The following is a 20,229-nucleotide window of genomic DNA, read 5'->3' as shown; positions in this document are numbered from 1 at the left end:
CCTGTTAATAATAACTTTCATGATGGTTAATATGGAATACTTACTGTATACTAGGTACCATTTTCATCATTTATATATACCACTGAGCTAACTGATGTTATTATTCTTGGTTTGCTGATGAGGACAGTGAAGCACAGATAGCTGAAGAGGTGCATCAAGATTATACAGGTCTGTAGGCTAGAGTCACTATTCTGTCACAGAGGCTAGACATCTATAAATTATGATGGCTGAGAATTCAGGAAGAACCTACCTTGATGTTGCTTTTTCGAAGTTAGCAGTATTATGGTATTTGTTAAGTAGCTGAGACACCTGGGCCCAGAGGTTAAGCTGGTGATGGGAGGCCAGTAATCCAGATTTGGGGGCATGCTGTTCCTATTCTTGTCTCTTTTTTATATATTGAGGGTATCTGAGAAAATAGTAGTTTCCAGGATAGCCTATTCATTTCTGCCATGTTTTCTAAGCTAAAAAATAAATAACTAAATAAGAGAACTCTGAATGATGCCTTTGGGTAGCTTTTCCAACTTGCAGTTATGAGTAGTGAGTCACTTTTTGATTGGTTTCCATTGAGTTCCAGATAAGCTTGGCTTGCTCATAACCACAGTGCTGTCACAAATGGAGGCCCAAGTTATTGTTTTATGTGCTTCATTTATTAGAACATTTTCTCCTTTGCTAAATAATGGAAATAAATATAACTGCTCTGATGCCTAAAAGGTGGCAATTAGTAGTAATACAGCGTCTATTTTGCCTTTTGTTTCCAAGGATAGAACATGGATAAAAGAACTTTTTGAAATCTGTTATTGAAAAAATTTCCTTGAAATAAAACATTTATATTTAGTGTATGAAATAATTGGTGAGAGAATTGTTGAATATAATAGCACTTGTTGTATTCCTTTCTTTCCTGCTGACACGTAAATGTTACCTTCACATGGAATCTGCATAGCTTATTGTTGGGAATAGACAATGAGCAGGGGTCTAGTATAAAGATCCTAAAATTAAGCAAAAGCAGTCATTATTTTGTAAAGTGATAATTTCAGTGTATAGTGTAATTCTTTTTTTCCCCTTTAAAGTGGAGATGATGAACTTAAATGTTAGAATTTCCTGAGTGGAAAAAAAATAGAAAAAGTATATGTAAATGCAGTTTTGTGCTTATAAAACTTCAGATCCAACACATAATTAGTGTAAGTTTTGCAACTTGCTGAACTTTGTACAGTATGATTGCTAAGTTTTTGTTAACAGCAATTTTATACAGCCTCTTTGTATAGGTTGTATACAACCTATTTGTAATTGATTAGACCTAAACAGAATAAAAGGCTGAATTTTATTAAGCATTCTAGCATCCTGCTTACCATTTTGAAGTGTAAACAATGGTGAGTGTTAGGAAATATCTGTCCCTCTTTTTCTGATGTTAAGTACAGTGAGAGGTCTATCTGTCTGAATAACAGTGGCTGTCAACTCTTATTAGTACAGATGGACAACCAGTCCAACTGTATTCAGTATTCAGTATCTGAAATAAAAAAATGTTCCAAAATCCAAAACTTTTTGAGTACTAACACAATGCTCTTCTTTAAACTCTGTGAAAACACTCTTAAATGTTCCAAGATACTTCTCAAGTGTCTCAAACCCAGGGATCTTCAATCTGTGTAGATTATTCCAGATAATATGTTAGGAAAAAGTGTATTTGCTCTTAGTCTCAGATCTATAGGTTCTGTTCTGTCTGTGTTTATGAGCAGACATTCCTGTTCCCTTGCTGTGTTCTAGTCTTGTTTGCTGTGTCTTGAGATCACTTTAAATGTTTTTTGTTGTGCTGTCTATTCCTTAATCCAAGCATCTGTTGAATGCTAAACATATGAAAGTAGTGAGACCAGCAGTAGACACAATAGACAGAATCCTGTATTAAAAGAATCTTAATTCTGCTTTGACAGTAAGTCCTATTTATCATCATTTGAAGCACAGTAAAGGACGGATAGTGCTTTGTAAGGCACACACTTCAGGGTTGTGAGGTTTTTTTTCTTTCTATTTCATTATATTGGTAGTACTAAATTGAGGTATTGTATGTTAAAAATAATTGTGTTCTGTTTGCTCCATAGTGAGTGATCAAGAGATGTTCAGGATTACTGTTGCTAATTATTGCTGATATATAATAGTACCAACAGCACTACTACTATTAACCCATTTAGAAACAGGTCAGAGATGCTATGCCTTGAAGATGCAGCAAAATACTCTAGTAATAAGAGTCCTTTGGGTCTGTCTTTTCTGAGCAGAGCATTTTATTAATGGTGTTCTTATAAATGCATGTGTGTTTTCTTAGCCATTTCTGTTCAATGAAGATAACCGTTTTACAAGTTCCTAGACTTTAAAGTCCAAATATGTACTGGAGGTTTTATCTAAAACATAACTAATCAGTTCAGTAATAACTCTTGTATCTAATCTGTACTTTGTATAGAAAATACAGATCTCAATTTGTGATACATTTTCTGAGCCTCTAAGAAAATATTTTGTGTAGCTTAAGAAGCCTTGTCTCCTTTAATTAGAAAAGGCATAATAGCTTGTTGGGTTATTTTCCCCCTCATCCTCAATTCACTTCTGTTGGAAGTATATTATCATCACTGTTGCATTCTACCATGACTGCTTTTATTGTTCATTTCAGTGATTTGCAATGAACTATTAGTTGTTGACATGAACGAAAATAAAACAGCTTTTGCTTTGATGGCAAATAAAATACCATGATTGTGACATGCATTTTAAATTGTCCTGAATGGTTCAGAAATTTATTTATTTTTATTGATTTTTAATGTTTTTTTTTTGGTTCAGAAATTTAAAACTCTTTCAAAATGTATGTATGTGTTACATAGGTTGCTAGTATATTGTGTGCTGGCTGAAAAACTATAGATTATCTAATAAGTTATTTTATATATGTAGTAAGCCTTCTCTGACTTGGGATATTTTGCTCTAATAATGATAAGTGTGAGGTGATGATGTGATTGATGAATTCTCCCCTTCTCTTTAAAGCTCTCTAGTGGTTTCCTGTTGCTTTTTCCATGAAAACCACTCTTGACCAGCATGATTTTTCAGATAGTTGTAGAGTGTTCCTTATGGAAAGCATGTTTCATAGCTTAATAGTATAAGAAAGTACAGCCTTTTTTTTAATTTTAGGAAAATGCTATTGATAGAAACAATTATGAGAGAAAATGTTTTATCGAACTTTATAAAAGCCCAGCAATCAAAAGTTTAGAAATAATTTTGTCTGTATTTTTAATTCATAATGAATCATTTGTTTTGAGATTAATGGATACTAGAACTAGATGAGGCCTTACAGAGGAAATGGAGAGCTCTTCATTCCAGGAAATCATTTGTCAGTGACTACACAACTTGCTTAAAGATGTGCTCCTATTTTTTGTGATTCTTGATTTGTAATAAATTTCTCTGGATATTGCCATTCTGTATTTCCTTCTCCCTCCTTTATATTTTATTATTCACTCTATCGAATCAGTCTTCATCTTTGCCTCTCTTACATTTTCTTATGTCATCTTTTAGTTATACTTTTCAATCTGTAAAGTCATTTCTTCATTGCTCCTACCTGTTCTCTATGTCTATTATGTCATATAGTGCCACTAACCTTATGTTGATATTTAAATTTAATTTAATTAAAATTAAAGTTTACTTTCTTAGCATTTTTAGCCATATATTAGTTCTTCATATACATACATGTAGCTATTGGATAACACAGACATAAACCATTTTTGCAATCACTGGAAACTCAATTGGTAGCACTGCTTTCAATTGTATGAAAATCATATGACATAGCCTTGATAGTGATAAATCTTTTAGATTGTGTCAGTGAATATCTGCATATTCTATTTATGTGATTGCTAATTTTATTTTGGATTTTCCTTTTAAAAAATATAATTTTGCCAGGTGTCCGTGGCTCATACCTGTAATCCTACTACTCAGGTGGCTGAGATCTGAGGATTATGATTCAAAGCTAGCCAGGGCAAAGACTCTTATCTCCAATAAACTACTCAAAAAACCCAGAAGTGACGCTGAAGCTCAAGTGGTGGAACACTAGCCTGGAGCACGAAGATGCTCAGGGACAGTACCCAGGTCCTGAGTTCAAGCCCCAGGATGGGGTGTGTGTGTATACATATATACATATGTATACACATATACATATACATATACATATACACATATGCATATGTGTGTATACATATATACATATATATATGGGGTGTGTGTGTATACATATATATGTATACACACATATAAATATACCCATACTTATATATACATATACATACATATACACATACAGGTGCATATATACATACATGTAAATATATAATTTTATTCTGCTTATTAAGATGTTGTACAGAGGGATTACCATTTCCTAAGTCAGGTAATGAATACATTTCCTTTTTTGGACAATGTCAGTCCTTCCTTTGATTTCTCCCAGTTTTCTCCCCTATCTCTGCCCACAAATTATATAGGTCATTTTCCACATAGTCTATACTGAATTCCTTTTTGTTATTTTTTAGAACCATCTTATGATTGATTAAAGGTCAGTTATCAATGTGGTCTTTCTGCCTTATATTTTGGATCTACTGTGTATCATGTAACAGATAGAGTATCATAAACAGGAGTCTTGGTGTTACCATAACTCTTTGTATCATATTTCTTAAGAAGCTGGGTAGTGCATACTTTTGAATGCTTATGTTTTGTTTTGTTGGTTTATGTTTAAGTTGCAGTGGCAGCTCCCTGATGGTCATTCCTTGGCATGAACATAAACACCGGGCTAAAGATTGGTGTGAGGAGCCGAAATGCAGGTTGGTATCCACCAGCATACCCTGCACAGGTGAAGGGTGGCCTGGGAGCTCTTACTTCATGCTACTCCCTGGGCTGTGGAGTTCTGTAAAGATTTCAACTTCATTATTATTATTTAAACTTCATTATAATTTTTTTTGTTTGTAGTTGGGCTTGAGCTTAGGGCTTGGGCATTGTCCTTGAGCTTTTTTGCTTAAGGCTAGCACTCTACCACTTTGAGCCACAGTGCTACTTCCAGTTTTAGTGTTTTGGAGATAAAAGTCCTATGGACTTTTCTGCCTGGATTGGCTTCAAACCATTATCCTCAGATCCCACCTCTTGAGTAGCTAGGATTATAGGTGTGAGCCACTGGTGCCCAGCTTGTGTGAAAATTTTTAATGAGAAAATGTTTTATTACAAAGGCATTATTCTAAAAATCATTATAACTCTTCACTTTAATGTATTCTCTTGCTGCATTTCAGATAAACAGATGTAGTTTTCATAGTTATGGTATATATATCTAATTTTGTTCTTGGGTCAGTTTTAATTTTTAGTATTATAAGATTTAATGTGGGCGAGTCTCAGTATGTGGAGGTATCAGGAATTGAGGAAGGGGATGGATGTGTGGTGTGGGGCTGAGGTCCATGTGAAGAACATATGAGATTTGTTATCTGGGTCAGAGAAATTGTAGTTGAGATAGGAAGGTTTCAGATTTAGGGATAGTTGGGGCTCAGTGATGGCTGTGAAAATCTAATAATTTAGACAATTTATGTCCTCCATATGGGAACTATGGATTCCAGAGGCACCAGGCATGTTCTCTGCAGAAGTTTGGAGAGTTCTTTTCTGGAGAAATGGAATAGCTGCTTCTAGATACTGAGGTTTGGCCTCACAGCTTAGGACACAGAGAAGTCAGCTTCCTGGACATTTGAAGAGAGACTCCATCTAGTAGAACAAAGGGTCAAGCAGGAAAAGGTACAGATAATGGAACTGAAAGAAAGAGACATGAAGAAAGAAGAAAACTTCAAGAATTGTATTAATATTGCCTGTTAGATAAGATACTGTATTTGCAAAATTTCACGAGACCATATAAATTAGGAACAGAAAGCTATAGAACTTTGGGATATTAGAAAATAATTGGTGTACAAAAATTAGAAGAGTTATATAATAAAATCAAGGAATTTTCTATGAATTGAGAATAAAAAAATGTATGGAGTATAAGAGAATAATTATTATAAAGAAAAAAATTAACTCTGAATGTGGCAGCGCATATCTGTAATTTCAGCTACTTGGAGGTGGAGACGGAAGAAACACTGAGATCAGTTCCTGCAGTTTTTGTGTGGCGGTGGTGAGGGAGGGTTGGGGATATGTTTAAGGCACAAGACTAGTTATGGAAAGAGTCATTCCATTTAAGGTTTACGAAGTATAGGTTTGGAGCTCAGTAGGCTGTCTGAGGCAAGTGGGTAAATACCCCAGTATTTATGGAATTTTTTTTGTGTCAGGTGATATACTAAAAATGCTAATAATCCTGGTTAAAAAAATTGTCTGGCCTGGGAAGGTGGCTCAGTGGTAAAGTGCTTGCCTTGTATGCATGAGGCCCTGGGTTCTATTCCTCAGCACCACATAAGCAAAAAAGAAAAAAGCTGGAAGTGGCGCTGTGGCTCAAGTGGTAGAGTGCTAGCCTTGAGCTGAAGAGCTGAGGGACAGCATCCAGGCCCAGAGTTCAGGCCCCATGACCAGACCCCCCTCCCCCCCCACCAAAAAAAAGATTATGTCTAAGAACAAAGCTCCTGATGTTCTCAGGCATGTTCTCTGTATGCTCTATTTCCATTGCTTTGAGTTTTCACAGCATTTTTGTATAGTACTATGCCCATTTTTTTAATGACTAAAAGGAATCTTGGGTGGTTTTAGTTACGTAATTTGCAGATGGTTTCCTGATCTTTCAGTGGATTGTGCCTTGGATTCAGTTGTGACTGCAGCTCCCTACTGTATAACTTCACCATGATCTACCATGGGCACCCCCATTCTCCTCATATTACTCGGTGTCCTTAGCGGGACACAGGGTTTTCCTTATTTTCCTCTGAGAGTTCTTTACTCTGGAAGGCACTTGACCTGACCAGGCTGATAAAGTCTGCTCCTCATGATATTGTCCTCTGTATGTCCTCTATGGTGTGACTTGTTCTTCCCGCTGTGAGGAAGGATGTAGAGTAGTCCTATGATGCACAAATATATCAGCATGATGCATGATGGCTGGCACTTGGAAGAAGTATATTGTCAGCATAAAGAAGGGGCATTTATTCTGATTCATGTGAACTCTGAAATTAAGATCTCTCATTGGAATCACTTGGGTACTTTCCTAACTGAGACCTGGCTGGCCAGCACAGATGACTTTGATTTAGTGGGCCAATGGGAGGCTTCTGGCTCCCATTTTACAGGTAATTTTGATTTTGCTAATAATTTCTTGATTGATTTTTGGCATCCATTGATTGAAACATCCATTGTGATGTTTCAAGTCAGGGAAACCGGTGGGAAACTAAGTTTTTAAAAAGTGTTACATTTCCTCTCATCTCTGTTCTTGTCTTTCTCTCGTAAAGTTATGTTTGTCTTTACAGCATTCTAGTTGTTCCACTATTCCTTTGTGCTTTGCAGAATGGTGGTTGAGCCAAGTCTCCAAGATGAAAGTGAGTTCTTGTATGCTGCACAGCCTGAGTTACTACAGTACAGGACCAGCGAGCTTTCTGTTGAGAAGGTCATGGACTGGTACCAGAGCAGAGCAGAGGAGATAGAGCATCATTCCCGGCAGGTGAGGGGAGAGACTGCAGTTGCTCTGTGATGCTGGCCTCCAGGATGGACTACAGTGCCAAGGGTGTTGGGTTATAGATATTATTTGCAAGGGATGAAATGAATATTTCTTACTGGTTTTGATCACTTTTCTTTCTCTGTAGAAGGATACATGTGCCTTTTGTTTTAGATGATTGCAAAGCAAATCCATAGAAGAAAAGTTGCTTTCAATCTTTCTTTAAAATATAAACTGCAGAAGCAGTTATAGGAGGACCATGGTTTGAGGCTAGCCTAGGAAAATGTGAGATCTTTTCTTAAAAGGAAAACAAAAAAAGCTGACATAGTGTCTACTGAGTTTTGCTAGACACTCACCCTTTGTCCCACTGTCTTTCTTTTTTTTTGTGATTCCCTTTCTCAAATCAGATAAACTTACATACATGACAAAGGGTACAGAAATAAAAAACAGTGACAACAGGAATAAACCAAAGGGAGAAAGAAAAAAAGAAGTAACAGCAAACAGTTATTGTTTCCATTTCTTGGAGTTCATTTCCATAAGTACCATTGTATATGGTCAAATACACATAGCTATTGAGCCATTGTGATCCTCTCCTAAGAATATCCTAGACAAATTCTAGTTATTACAAATGAGGGAAACCATGCAGCCTGTGTTTCTTTGGGTCTGGCTCACTTTGTTTACTGTAATTTTTTCCCATGAACTTTACAACTTGGAGGGAGGAGAGGCAGAGAGGGAGAAGTGGGAGGAAATGAGGGAGGGGGTAACACTGCTCAAAAAGAAATGTACTCATTACCTTACTTATGTAACTGTAATCCCTCTGTACATTGCCATTACAATAACATTTTAATTAAAAGAAAGCATATACATTTCAATGTACACGATGATAAAGATGTTGACTTAAATGATTAACAACTTGCATAGCTAATACTTTTCAAATTGTAAGAGTATAAAGACATAATAGGGTAGCATAAATAACCAAGACAGAGTTACTTCGGTTCTTTTTATTTATTTTTATTTTTTATTATTAATAAGGTTTTTTTTTAAATTGTGAAAATACTGTACAGAGGGGTTACAATTACATGAGCAAGGTAATGAGTACATTTCTTATCAAGTATTGTAGCCTCCTCCTTTCTTTCCCCTTAACGTCCCCCCCCCCCCCAAAATCGTAAAGTTTGTTTTTCGACATAGCATCTTGTACATGTCATTGTTGCAGTGGGTCCACCTGTATCCCTATTTAAACAATTTGTTTTCTCCCTTCCCCTCCCCAAATTATACCAACATCAAACACAGTGAAAACAAGGGTTATACTGTGGGGGAGGGACATACAAAGCAAAGACCTCAGAGTCAAAGCAGACACGCTGAAAACATTATAGGACGGAATAGGAGAAACCTTAGTCTCCTTGGCACAGGCCGAAATTTTTCTTTTTCTTTTTTTGTCTTTTTTTTTATTGTGAAAATACTGTACAGAGGGGTTACAATTACATGAGCAAGATAATGAGTACATTTCTTATCAAGCATTGTAGCCTCGTCCTTTGTTTCCCCTTGCCATCCCTTCCCATCTTCCCCCCACCCCCCTACCCAATCCTCCTCCCCCACCAAAGTTGTAAAGTTCGCCTTAGACATAACGACTTGTACATCTCATTGTTGCAATGCGTCCAAGACCCAGAAACACAACAAATCAAAGAAAGGTTGGACAAATGGGATTGTATGAAATTACAGAGCTTCTGCATGGCAAAGGATATAGCTAGCAAGATCAATAGAAAGCCCACAGATTCGGGACTGGGAAGGTGGCTCAGTAGTAGAGCGCTTGCCTTGCATGCATGAGGCCCTGGGTTCAATTCCTCAGCACCACATAAGCAAAAAAAAAAAAAAAGCCGGAAGTGATGCTGTGGCTCAAGTGGTAGAGCGCTAGCCTTGAGCTGAAGAGCTGAGGGACAGCGCCCAGGCCCAGAGTTCAGGCCCTGTGACTGGAACCCCCCCCCCCAAAAAAAAAAAAAAGAAAGAAAGCCCACAGATTGGAAGAAGATCTTCACTAGCCATACAACGGACAAGGGTCTCATATCTAAAATATACCTGGAACTCAAAAAATTAAATCTCCCAACAACAAATCCCCAAAGAAACAACTTCCCAATAAATAAATGGGCTAAACACTTACAGAGAAACTTCTCTGAAGAGGAAAGAAAGATGGCCTATAGACACACAAAGAAATGCTCAAACTCTCTAGCCATAAAAGAAATGCAAATCAAAATGACACTGAGATACCACCTCCCCCCAGTTAGAATGGCTATAATCAAGTACTCTAACAACAACAGATGCTGGAGGGGATGTGGACAGAAGGGAACCCTCCTGCATTGTTGGTGGGAGTGTAAACTTGTTCAACCACTTTGGAAAGCAGTATAGAGGTTCCTCAAATGACTCCACATAGATCTCCCCTATGACCCAGCAATCCCACTTTTGGGCATTTACCCAAATGATCACAAACAAGACCATACTAGAGCTACCAGCATGACTATGTTTATTGCAGCATTATTTACCATAGCTAAGATATGGAACCAACCCAGATGCCCCTCAGTAGATAATGAATCAAGAAAATGTGGTATATATACACAATGGAATTCTATGCCTCCATTAGAAAGAATGACATTGCCCCATTTGTTAGGAAATGGAAAGACTTGGAAAAAATTACATTAAGTGAAGTAAGCCAGGCCCAAAGAAACATAGGTCATAGAGTTTCCCTTATTTGCAATAACTAGTATATGTCAAGCAGAAAAGGTCAGATAAGTTGATGTTAGGCGAAATGAACCCCAAATGGTTTGCCTTTCTTGCTATTGTTTCTAACATATTTATAAGATGTTCTTTTGATTTTTGCCTCTAAATAAATGAGGGTCCTGAGTTTGATAAAAAAAAAAAAAAAAAGCTGAGTGTAGTGGTCACACCTATAATACAGCTACTCTATAAAGAGCTTTATGAGAACCAGAGGAAAGTGTGTCAGTGTCTGCTTGTGCATTTGAATACATTTTTAAAACTGATTTTCACCTGGTTCTACTGATAATGAGTATGGAAACTTTAAAAATCTTTCGTGTCTTTGAAAAGTTCTGGACAACCTTTGTGTCCACTTAAAATAGATTAGTGCGACTTCTTGATTTTCAGTATTTCACCATTTTGTAGTCAGATTTCAAGTTAAGCAAATAACAGTAAGAAAAAGAAAAAAAAGTGACATACTGAAGTGAAGCATAAAACATAACTTTAAAAGCTATTTTTCTGTGCTGAACTTATGTATTTTTAAGAGGTTAGGTTTATAGCAAAATTGGGTAGAAAGTATAGTAGAGGCTGGGAAGGTGGCTCAGTGGTAGAGTGCTTGCCTTGCATACATGAGGCCCTGGGTTCGACTCCTTAGTACCACATAAACAGAAAATAAAGAGCTGAAAAAAAAAAGTATAGTAGAGTTTCCATGGCAGTCCCATCCTCCTTTAAGTTTTCCTAAGTAGTAACGTTTTGTTTGTCTGAGCAGTACATTTGCTATAACTAAGGAACCAAGATGCCTTTCTAGAAGTGAGTGGATCAACTGTGATACATCTAGACAATGGTGTATTATTTCAGCAGACTGAAAACAAATGAGCTATCAGACCAGGAAAGACATGGGAGGAATCTTGAGTATATATTTCTAAGCAAAAGATGCAGCTACGAAATGGCTACATAGGTGTGTGATTCATCCCTATAAATGCAATCTGGAGATTAAACTGTGGAGACAGTAATTGCCAAGGGTGTAGGGCTGAATAGACAGTGCAGGTCATCTGTAGGGCAATAAACTATTTATGTTATGAAAATGGTGGATATGTGTAATTACACAATTACTAGGGCCCAATGAAGTTCATCTCCAAGGTTGGTACATCTCATAACACAATTATCAAAACCAATCAAACTTTTACCTTCAACAGTGACTCCTGATGTTAACTGTGGACTTTGACAGTGATGAGTCTATGTGATTAGCTGATCACATGTACCGTCTGTGCTACCCTGAGAGGGATGCTGGTGGTGGGGGCTGCCTGCGGTATGAGGTGAGGGCAGGAGACATGCAGGAACTCTGCTTTCTGATCCATTCTACTTTGAACCCAAAGTTACCTGAAAAAAAAATTTATCAGAAACCAAACTGTAGATATTTCTGAAGTTGAATATTTTAGCAATCAAACAATAACTCCTAGATATCTAGAATTTTTTTTGTTGCAAAATTAGAGAGAATTATGAGACTTTGTGGGCTCTATTTACTTGGCTTGCATTCTTCTCCATCTCTTCCATTTTAAGCTTCATGTAAAGCATTGATGTTTCATGTCACTTACACTGCAATCAAAGTAATATTTGATTTTTTTTTATCTTTTTCATATTTAGAGATTTAATTGATATGGGAGTTCTTTTTCCGTAGTGCCTATAAATGCCTTCAGCAAAACCTGTTTTGGCTGAAGAAAATATTTATCATGGTGCATTTTACCCACAATAGGCTTGGGGCATGTAGTGTAATTCTACGTTATTGCACTAGAGTCTATGTTTATTTGAAGTTTCGGTACATTGCATTTTTTTCTTGAGTATTTAGGAAGACAACAAATACAAATTGCTAATGTGCTGTGCATTGAAATTCACTTGCATAGAGTTGTATGTTATGGTTTTGTTTTCTGAAAATTCAACTGAGATGGCTTTTTAAAGTTATTATGGAAATAAAAGTGTCATTTCAGACACAAATTATACTAACTAGGTACTATGATAAAAACATTTGATAAAGTATTACCAGGAGTCTGTGGTTTGCCTCTGCATTACCTACTTGTACTTTATGTCTGTTATACTTATTTGCACCAGTCTTCTTATTGGAGAACTCATTTCTCTTTGTGTGTCAGTCCTGTTGTTGTCTTGGGACTTGGTTGGGATTTAACTGGCTTAACTGTTGCTGGCATTTTCCCTGTGTGTTACGGGACTGTTTCCCCTTTTTCCTTCTCCTCTACCCCTAGCCCTCCACTGCATTGCTCAGTATTCTCAGAAAATGGTTCTGCTTTGTGTCTCATTGAAAGAACTCAGAACTTCCTTCTATCTGCACCTTTTCTGATTTCTAGAAGAGGCATCTCTTGACTGGGATTGCTTTATCGCCTATCTATTTTCTCTGCTTTCATTACTGGGTCTCTTGCTCACTTCCCCGAGAGTACAGAAAGTTCAAGCCTCTTCATTGTAACTATGGAAAAGTAAACTAGAGTTATATTCTTCCTGGCTTGTGTTTTAGCTCTGTTCCTATCACTGTTCTATATAGAAATAGTTCCTTTGCTCATGGTCATCACTTTCTCAAGTTTAGTTTACTCCTCTCCCCAGAGTCTGGCTGCTCCTGCCATGCTGTGAAGCCTGATCTTAGAGAGACTAGCATAGCTACCCACCTCTCAGTGTATTTTTTTTCTTCTTTTTCTGTTTTCCTTTTTCTTTTTGCTGGTCCTGGGGCTTGAACTCAAAACCTGGACACTGTTCCTGAGCCTTTTTGTGCTCATGGCTAATGCAGTGCCATTTGAGCCACAGCACCATTTCTGTTTGTTTGAGTTTATTGGAGGTAAATAAAATGGACTTTCCTGCCTTGGCTGGCTTTCAGTCACAATCCTCAGATCTCAGCCTCCTTAGTAGTGAAGATTACAGGTGTAAGCCATTGACACCTGCATTCCCTTAATTTCTGGCTCAGCATTTTGTCCTTTGACACTGTGTGTGTGTGTGTGTGTGTGTGTGTGTGTGTGTGTGTGTGTGTGTGTGTGTGTGTGTGTGTGTGCGTGCGCACGCGCGCACGCGCGTGCGCGCGCATGCGTATGCATGTGCCCAAATATGTTTGTGCAGGTCTGGAGCCTGGCACTCTGGTTCAGCATTTTCACTCACAGCTGCCACATTACAACTTCTGTCACACTTCACTAAGTTTTTTTTTTGTTTGTTTTTTGTTTTGGTTGTTGTTGGTTAATTGGAAAGTGTCTTGTGTAGGCTGTTTTGCTTAGGCTGGCTTCTAACTGAGAACCTCTGATCTCAGACTCTTAAATGGGTATAGTCACTGGGACCGAGCCCTTTAATAATACTATTTACTGCTTATTTCCTGAAACTTCTTCCTGTGACAACAATTCAGTTTTTTTCTGTCCTGGTCTTAGCCATTCATTTCAGTCTATTCTTGAGGGGTATTATTTTCTTTGGCTTGTCCCTTATCATGATTCCCCAGGATACAGTTGTTGCTATTAATATTGTGCACAAGTGTGGCCAGCTCAGATTTTCTTTCCAAATACTGCTCTATGAGTTATGTGCTGATGATTCCAAAATACCATCTCCAGCCTGGTACCTTAACTTTATTTCCAGATTTTAGTTTCTGGTTTGGAATCTACAGTTGGATCTCTGAGCAGGTAGGTATTCCATAGGCTCCTCCAGAAGCAGCATCGCCAATCCTAGCCATGAATCTAGACTCCTTCTCCTTCATTTAGTCTGACCAGATGTCATAAATTCTTCCTCCTGATTGTTTTCATTCTCCTGTCTTCTTCTATACTGCCTCTGTTTAGCATCTCATTACTGCCCACTACATAGGGAATGTTCAATGACTATTTACTCAATGAATAAGCACACAAATTAATGAGTGTGGGTCCTCAATGTATTTCTGTTAGCATTCCTCTAAGAACTGACTGGTCTAAGAGTTATTTCATTGAGAACTGACTGGGCTACCTACTTTCAATCCAGACTATTCACATCAATTCATCATTCAGGAAATACCAAGTATTCTTCCAGAGAGTGTAAATATATTCAACATGTGGATCTTTGGATAACTTTAAATAGTGCCGTGTTTTAGGGTTAATGATGAAGTTTATCTTAGTGAAGCATATTTTTATCATTTGGCCTCTTCCTGTTCCTTCAGCCATATTCACATCACTTCCCATCTTCTTTCTGTCCCCCTGGATCTGGTTGTACTTTTGATAGTGCAGTATGCTTCTACCCTGCAAGTTTTTCTTCCCCTAATTGTGAAATTCCCTTAATTAATAGTTTTTCTTCTTTAGGGCCCACTTTAGTGTTCTTTCTTCTGGACTAAACTAGGATGTCCTAGGGTTGGACTAAGCACCCCCTGTTTCTCTCTGGATGCCAGTCAGACACAGCTGTTAACTCAGCCTGTGCGATCATTGAGTCATCCATTGTTTTTCCTTTTGAGGTGGAAATTTGGAGTGGTGTTAGGTCACAGTAGGCCCTCCATGAACAGTTGTTGGTCTAGGAGCAAAAGGGTGAGGGGTAGTAAGACAAGTGATCAGTGAAGGCCTAATGGCTTATCTTCAGCTACAGAATATGGTACTTCATAAATTTGACTGGGAACCAGGGATGAATGACAGTCCACTGAGCATTTAGATTAAAATCATCACTTAACTTGGTAGACCTAAGTATTAGAGTTGCTCCAACTGACAATAGTTGTATAAGAGTTATTGAGCAAATTTTTATTGAATGCTTTCTGAAAGGGGAGGAGTAGAAAAACTAGGGGAATAGATAATTCTTTTTGGAGCAGAGCATTATAGCAAAAGTAGGGTTAATTTGCTGTTGTCTCTACCTGTTATTCTTTTCTCTGTCTATTAATATAATGTTGTAAGCATTAAATGGAGAAATATATATAGAACTGTATTGTTCACTGTTAGGCTTTATAAATTTAAGATGGTTGTCTTCTTCATATCTTTACTTACAATATTTGTAGTTGTCAAAATCTTTTTTTTTTTTTGCCAAAATCTTTAAAAAATTTTTATTGTCAAGGTTATGTACAGGGGGGTTAGTTACATATGTATGGTAGTGAGTACATTTCTTTTCAAACATCATTATCTCCTCTCTTGCTTTTCTCCCATTTTCTCACCCTCCGTACCCCCACAAGTTGTAAAGTTCATTTCCAATATATTGTCTTGTATCGCTGTTGCATTGGTTCACTCTTTGTCCTTTGTCTCACCATTTTGTTGTTCCCCTTCCCTTCCTTAATTCAGATAAACATATATACAATATACAAGATTTTTTTTTTAAATGTACTTTTTAGTGTAAAGGTGATGTACCAGAGGGTTACAGTTCCATAGGTTAGGTAATGAGTATTTCTTTTTGAAAAGTGTTACCTCTTCCTTCATTTTACTCAGTATTTGTTGTTGATTGATTTCTTTGAAACAGTTTGATATATTCAGTGAAGAACTGTTAAAGATTTTTGTAGTAAATAAAAGTATGTTACTGGTAATGGAGTTTTACATATATGTTACTAGCATTAGATAATGTACTGAGAGCTTTTCCTTTCAATGTATTAGCAATGTGTAATACACACAAACTTACTGTCACTTTTCAATTTTAGGTTGACTGTGCGTTGTCGCTTGTTAGACTTGGAATGGAGCGGCAGATTCCTGGTTTGCTAGTTCTGTGTGATGACTTGGTGACACTGGAAACACTAGTTTATGAAGCCGGGTGTGACTTAACACTGACCTTGAAAGAACTCCAGCAGATGAAAGACATTGAAAAACTGAGATTACTGATGAATAGTGTAGGTTTAGTTTCAACTTTCTTCTCATGTATTTTTTTCCTTATGGACTTGATTAATATGTGTCTCAAACCAAAATGAAATATTTTACAAGTGTGAGAAGTAAGTAACTGAATGAAGTTTCTTGAGACTTTGCAAAAAAAAGTGTTAGGGTCCTTGTCACACTGGAGGACCCCATGGCTCAGTAGTAGCTAGTAGTATGTGATTTCTAGATCTGGGCGTGGGCCATTTGGGACCCCCTGTTGGTGCAGCAGTATTGCTGCTGCAGCCCTTGCCGTAGGAGGGCGGTGGCACATTCTCCTCTGACTGCCGGTCTAGTGTCCATGATGACCTGTAGAGTGGGTTGTAGTAGAAAGTGTGGAGCTTCATTGCTTCACACAGTCTGTCTGTCTGTGAACGTTAGGATGTGTTGGCTATAAAATGGTTTTTAATTTAATTTAATGCTTGTTTGTTTTGGTTAATTATGCTTCCAGTGTTCTGAGGACAAATATGTGACAAGTGCCTACCAGTGGATGGTTCCCTTTCTTCATCGTTGTGAGAAACAGTCTCCCGGTGTGGCTAATGAGCTCTTGAAAGAATATTTAGTAACTTTAGCTAAAACAGACTTAAAATTTCCCCTGAAGATATTTCAGCATTCCAAACCAGACGTAAGTAGAAACTTAATTTCTTAAAATTCTTTGTATTTTTTTTCTGTATAGAAAGGTTTAATTACTAAACTTTCATTTTTAGTCTTTGAGAATAATTTTCCTGTCACCAGAAAAAAAGTGGCTATCATTTTATTCTTTCAGAATTTTCAACAGCATAGTACAATGTTTATATCAAAATTTTATAAGGTAATGTTAATTTTGTCTCATTTATTCTAGTTTGTTTACTGTGTCCTATATGTTGGATATTATCAATATAAGAAGACTAACGGTTTCTAGATATTCTTACTATTATAGGTACTATACAAGTGTTAAGTGTAATTTTTTTTTTTTTTTTTTTTTTTGGTCCAGTCATGGGGCCTAAACTCTGGGCCTGGGCACTGTCCCTCAGCTCTTCACCTCAAGGCTAGCGCTCTACCACTTGAGCCACAGCACCACTTCCGGCTTTATTTTTTCTTTTTGCTTATGTGGTGCTGAGGAATTTAATTCAGGGCCTCATGCATGCAAGGCAAACGTTCTACCACTGAGTCACCTTCCCAGCCTTAACTGTAATTCTTTTAGTAATCATATGAGGTAGATAACTAACGTAATATTAAAGGAAAGGAAAATTGTGATATAAAATGATTAGATGGTCATCTTCAATTATATAGGAGATAGAAGAACCTGGGTTTATTGATTTACTGATTTATTGATTTTTTTTTTTTTTTTTTTTTTTTGTCAGTTGTGGGGCGTGAACTCTGGCCTAGGTGCTGTCCCTCAGCTCCTCAGCTCAACGCGAGCACTCTACTACTTGAGCCATAATGCTACATCTGGTTTACTGGTGGTTAATTGGACATAAGAGTCTGATAGTCTTTCTTACCTAGGCTGTCTTTGAACCGCAATCCTCAGATCTCAGCCTTCTGGGTAGCTAGGATTACAGGCACAAGCCACTGGTGCCTGGCAAGTCATTGTATTCATGCTGGCACCTATAGAACAAGGAAGGTTTCTATCTTGAGGCCCTTTAAGTAGTTTATGAAAATCATTAGGTTTTCAAAAGGGTATCTTGTAATTATTCCTAATAACTTATCATTGTATAAGTGTACTGTATTACTTTGTATTTCTAAAGAGTACAAATTTGAAAGTCATTTTGTTAAGTACAACCATATTTGGCATTGTTAAAACTGTTTAACCATGGATCAAACACACCTTCACCAGTGTAAGAAAAGTTAGAAGTTATGTTATTATGTTTATCTTAAGACAGTATGTAAATTGAACTGATATGTTTTGAGAACTATTTTAAGACAGTTTGTAAAATGTAAAATGTTTTGAGAACAAATTTTACTGGTAATTATGCCCTTAAGTATTAATATAAATAGTCTTAATGGGCAAGCTTAAATTAGCAATTCCAAGTTAGAAGGTAAACACACAAACATGCCCATATCACACTGTTTCAGGCAATTGTAGTTCCCAGTTCATTGGAGGGACTGAGCAGGAGGGCTCAGTCCACTTGAAACACTGATTGTGGTAATGTTGAGAACATTAGACTGAGGGCAAGCTATAGGTAATCTAGGTCTTTCAGTTTTAAATTTTGATGGAGAATTTTCTTCTACTCACCTTTGTTATTAATGCAACCTCCATGAAGATATGTGGTTATAGACCAGTAGAGTCAAAACAGGAAAGAATTGCTAACTTTTAGACATTTTTTTCCCTGCATCTAAAAGGATCATCTGTCAGAAGTTTAGCTTCTCATTGGTTATTCAAACATTTCCATTTTCTCGTAATCACTTTGCACTTAGTATGAGGTGTTGAATTTGGGTGGTTTCCTTGAGCCTAAGGAGTGTTTATGGCAGCAGAGTAGTTGGTGAGAAACAGGATGGATTGCATATGAATGTTTTATGAGGAAGAAGGAAGTGACTTTAAATTCTATGTAGTAATTTTGTTTGAGATACATCTTCCTTGCAGAATCCTGTAAATCCTTTGTATACAATCAACTCTTTGTTGTTTTTACTTGGCAATTTAGCATATACCTTTGAATAAAACATATAGCCATTTGCCTTGGTTGAAATATGTGAACATGAAGGAGAGAACAGAGTTGTTCCACTCTTCTTTCTAACATATCCTGTTTCTCTCCGGATCATCTTCATGCAGCACGAATTTGAGCATGTTGTGATTTATGGTAAGGTTTCCAGGGGCTTACCACTGCCCCCTGGTCAGTGTTGGTCTCTCTAGAGTACCCTAGATGGGCCTTTTGTTTCCATTTTCTTTCTTTCTTTCATGATTAAAAAAAAATCATATTAGTATAAAGGTGATGTACAGAGGGGTCACAGTTACGTAAGTCGGGAATTGAGTATTTTTCTTTTTGAACAGTGTCATCTCCTCCCTCATTTTCTCTGTTTTTCCCTTCTGATCCCCCATCCCCAACAAGTTGTATAGTTCATTTTCAATATAGTGTGTAATGAATATCACTGCTGCATTTGTTCACACTGTGTCCCATCATTTCTGTGCTCCCCCTGATCCTCCCCATAACAGATAAACTTACATGCAAGACAGGGGTACAGAAATAAAAAAGTGACAAAGGAGAAAAATAAACAAGGAGTTCTTGGAGTTCATTTTGATAAACATCATTTTATATGATCATATGCCCCTAGCTATTGAATCTTTGTTATCTTCTCCTAAGAATATCCTCCTTGGGTCTTACTTTGTGAATGTCTAAAGTCATGTATAATTTATTATGTCCAAATGTATTTTTTTTGTCTTTTACCATCCACTGTGTTTACTTGTGGATTTATAGGTATTTTCTAGTTGCCACAACTGAGGGAAACCATGCAACATGTATTTTTTTGGGTCTGGTTTACTTTGCTTAATATAATTTTTTCCAACTCTTTCCATTTATTAATGGTACAATTTCAAAAGGGAACACTGCTGCACTATTGGTGGGACTGTAAACTTGATCAAGCACTTTGGAATTTCCTCCATACTGAGCTTCCCTTTGACCCAGTAATTCCAATCCTGGGAATTTATCCAATAGACCACAAACAAGACCACACTAAAGTTACCAGAACAACCATGTTCCTTGCAGTATTGTTTACCATAGTTAAGATATGGAATCAATCCAGATGCCCCTCAGCAGGGTTTTGTACTTGACTCTTATTATGGCCCTTATCAATGTGCATTGGAATTAATTTGTTTACAATTTTCTCTTTTCTCTTTTCCTTTGCTTCATGTATATATATCTATATATCTATATATAGATATATATACACACACACACACACACATATATATATTTTTTCATATCTCATTTGTATTTCATTGGTATCCACATTGCCAGAGACTAGCACGATGATAGCAGAGAACACTTATTCAGTATGTCTTGTCATGAAAAATGAATGAATGAATAAATTAATGAAACTGGGTCTCATGGTACTTAGCATCTTTTGTTTACATTTATTTGCTTTACTAGGTTTTACTGGGAGCATTGATTA

The 20,229-nt window shown here is 37.0% G+C and overlaps 1 protein-coding gene across 1 annotated transcript in view; it reads left to right on the top strand.

Moving 5' to 3' along the window:
• Nbas (NBAS subunit of NRZ tethering complex) overlaps positions 1-20,229 on the top strand; it is a 285,029-nt gene that overhangs the window by 102,971 nt on the left and 161,829 nt on the right. The window contains exons 22-25 of the mRNA XM_070025017.1: positions 4,740-4,823; positions 7,447-7,600; positions 15,939-16,124; positions 16,595-16,768. Coding sequence (XP_069881118.1) covers positions 4,740-4,823; positions 7,447-7,600; positions 15,939-16,124; positions 16,595-16,768 — 598 coding nt within the window. The remainder of the gene's footprint in view (positions 1-4,739; positions 4,824-7,446; positions 7,601-15,938; positions 16,125-16,594; positions 16,769-20,229) is intronic.

The sequence above is a fragment of the Dipodomys merriami genome, unplaced genomic scaffold (assembly GCF_024711535.1).
Source record: "Dipodomys merriami isolate MVZ:Mamm:240054 unplaced genomic scaffold, mDipMer1.0.p SCAF_17, whole genome shotgun sequence".
Classification (NCBI taxonomy): Eukaryota; Metazoa; Chordata; class Mammalia; order Rodentia; family Heteromyidae; genus Dipodomys; species Dipodomys merriami.
This window is presented reverse-complemented; position numbering and strand designations above follow the sequence as displayed.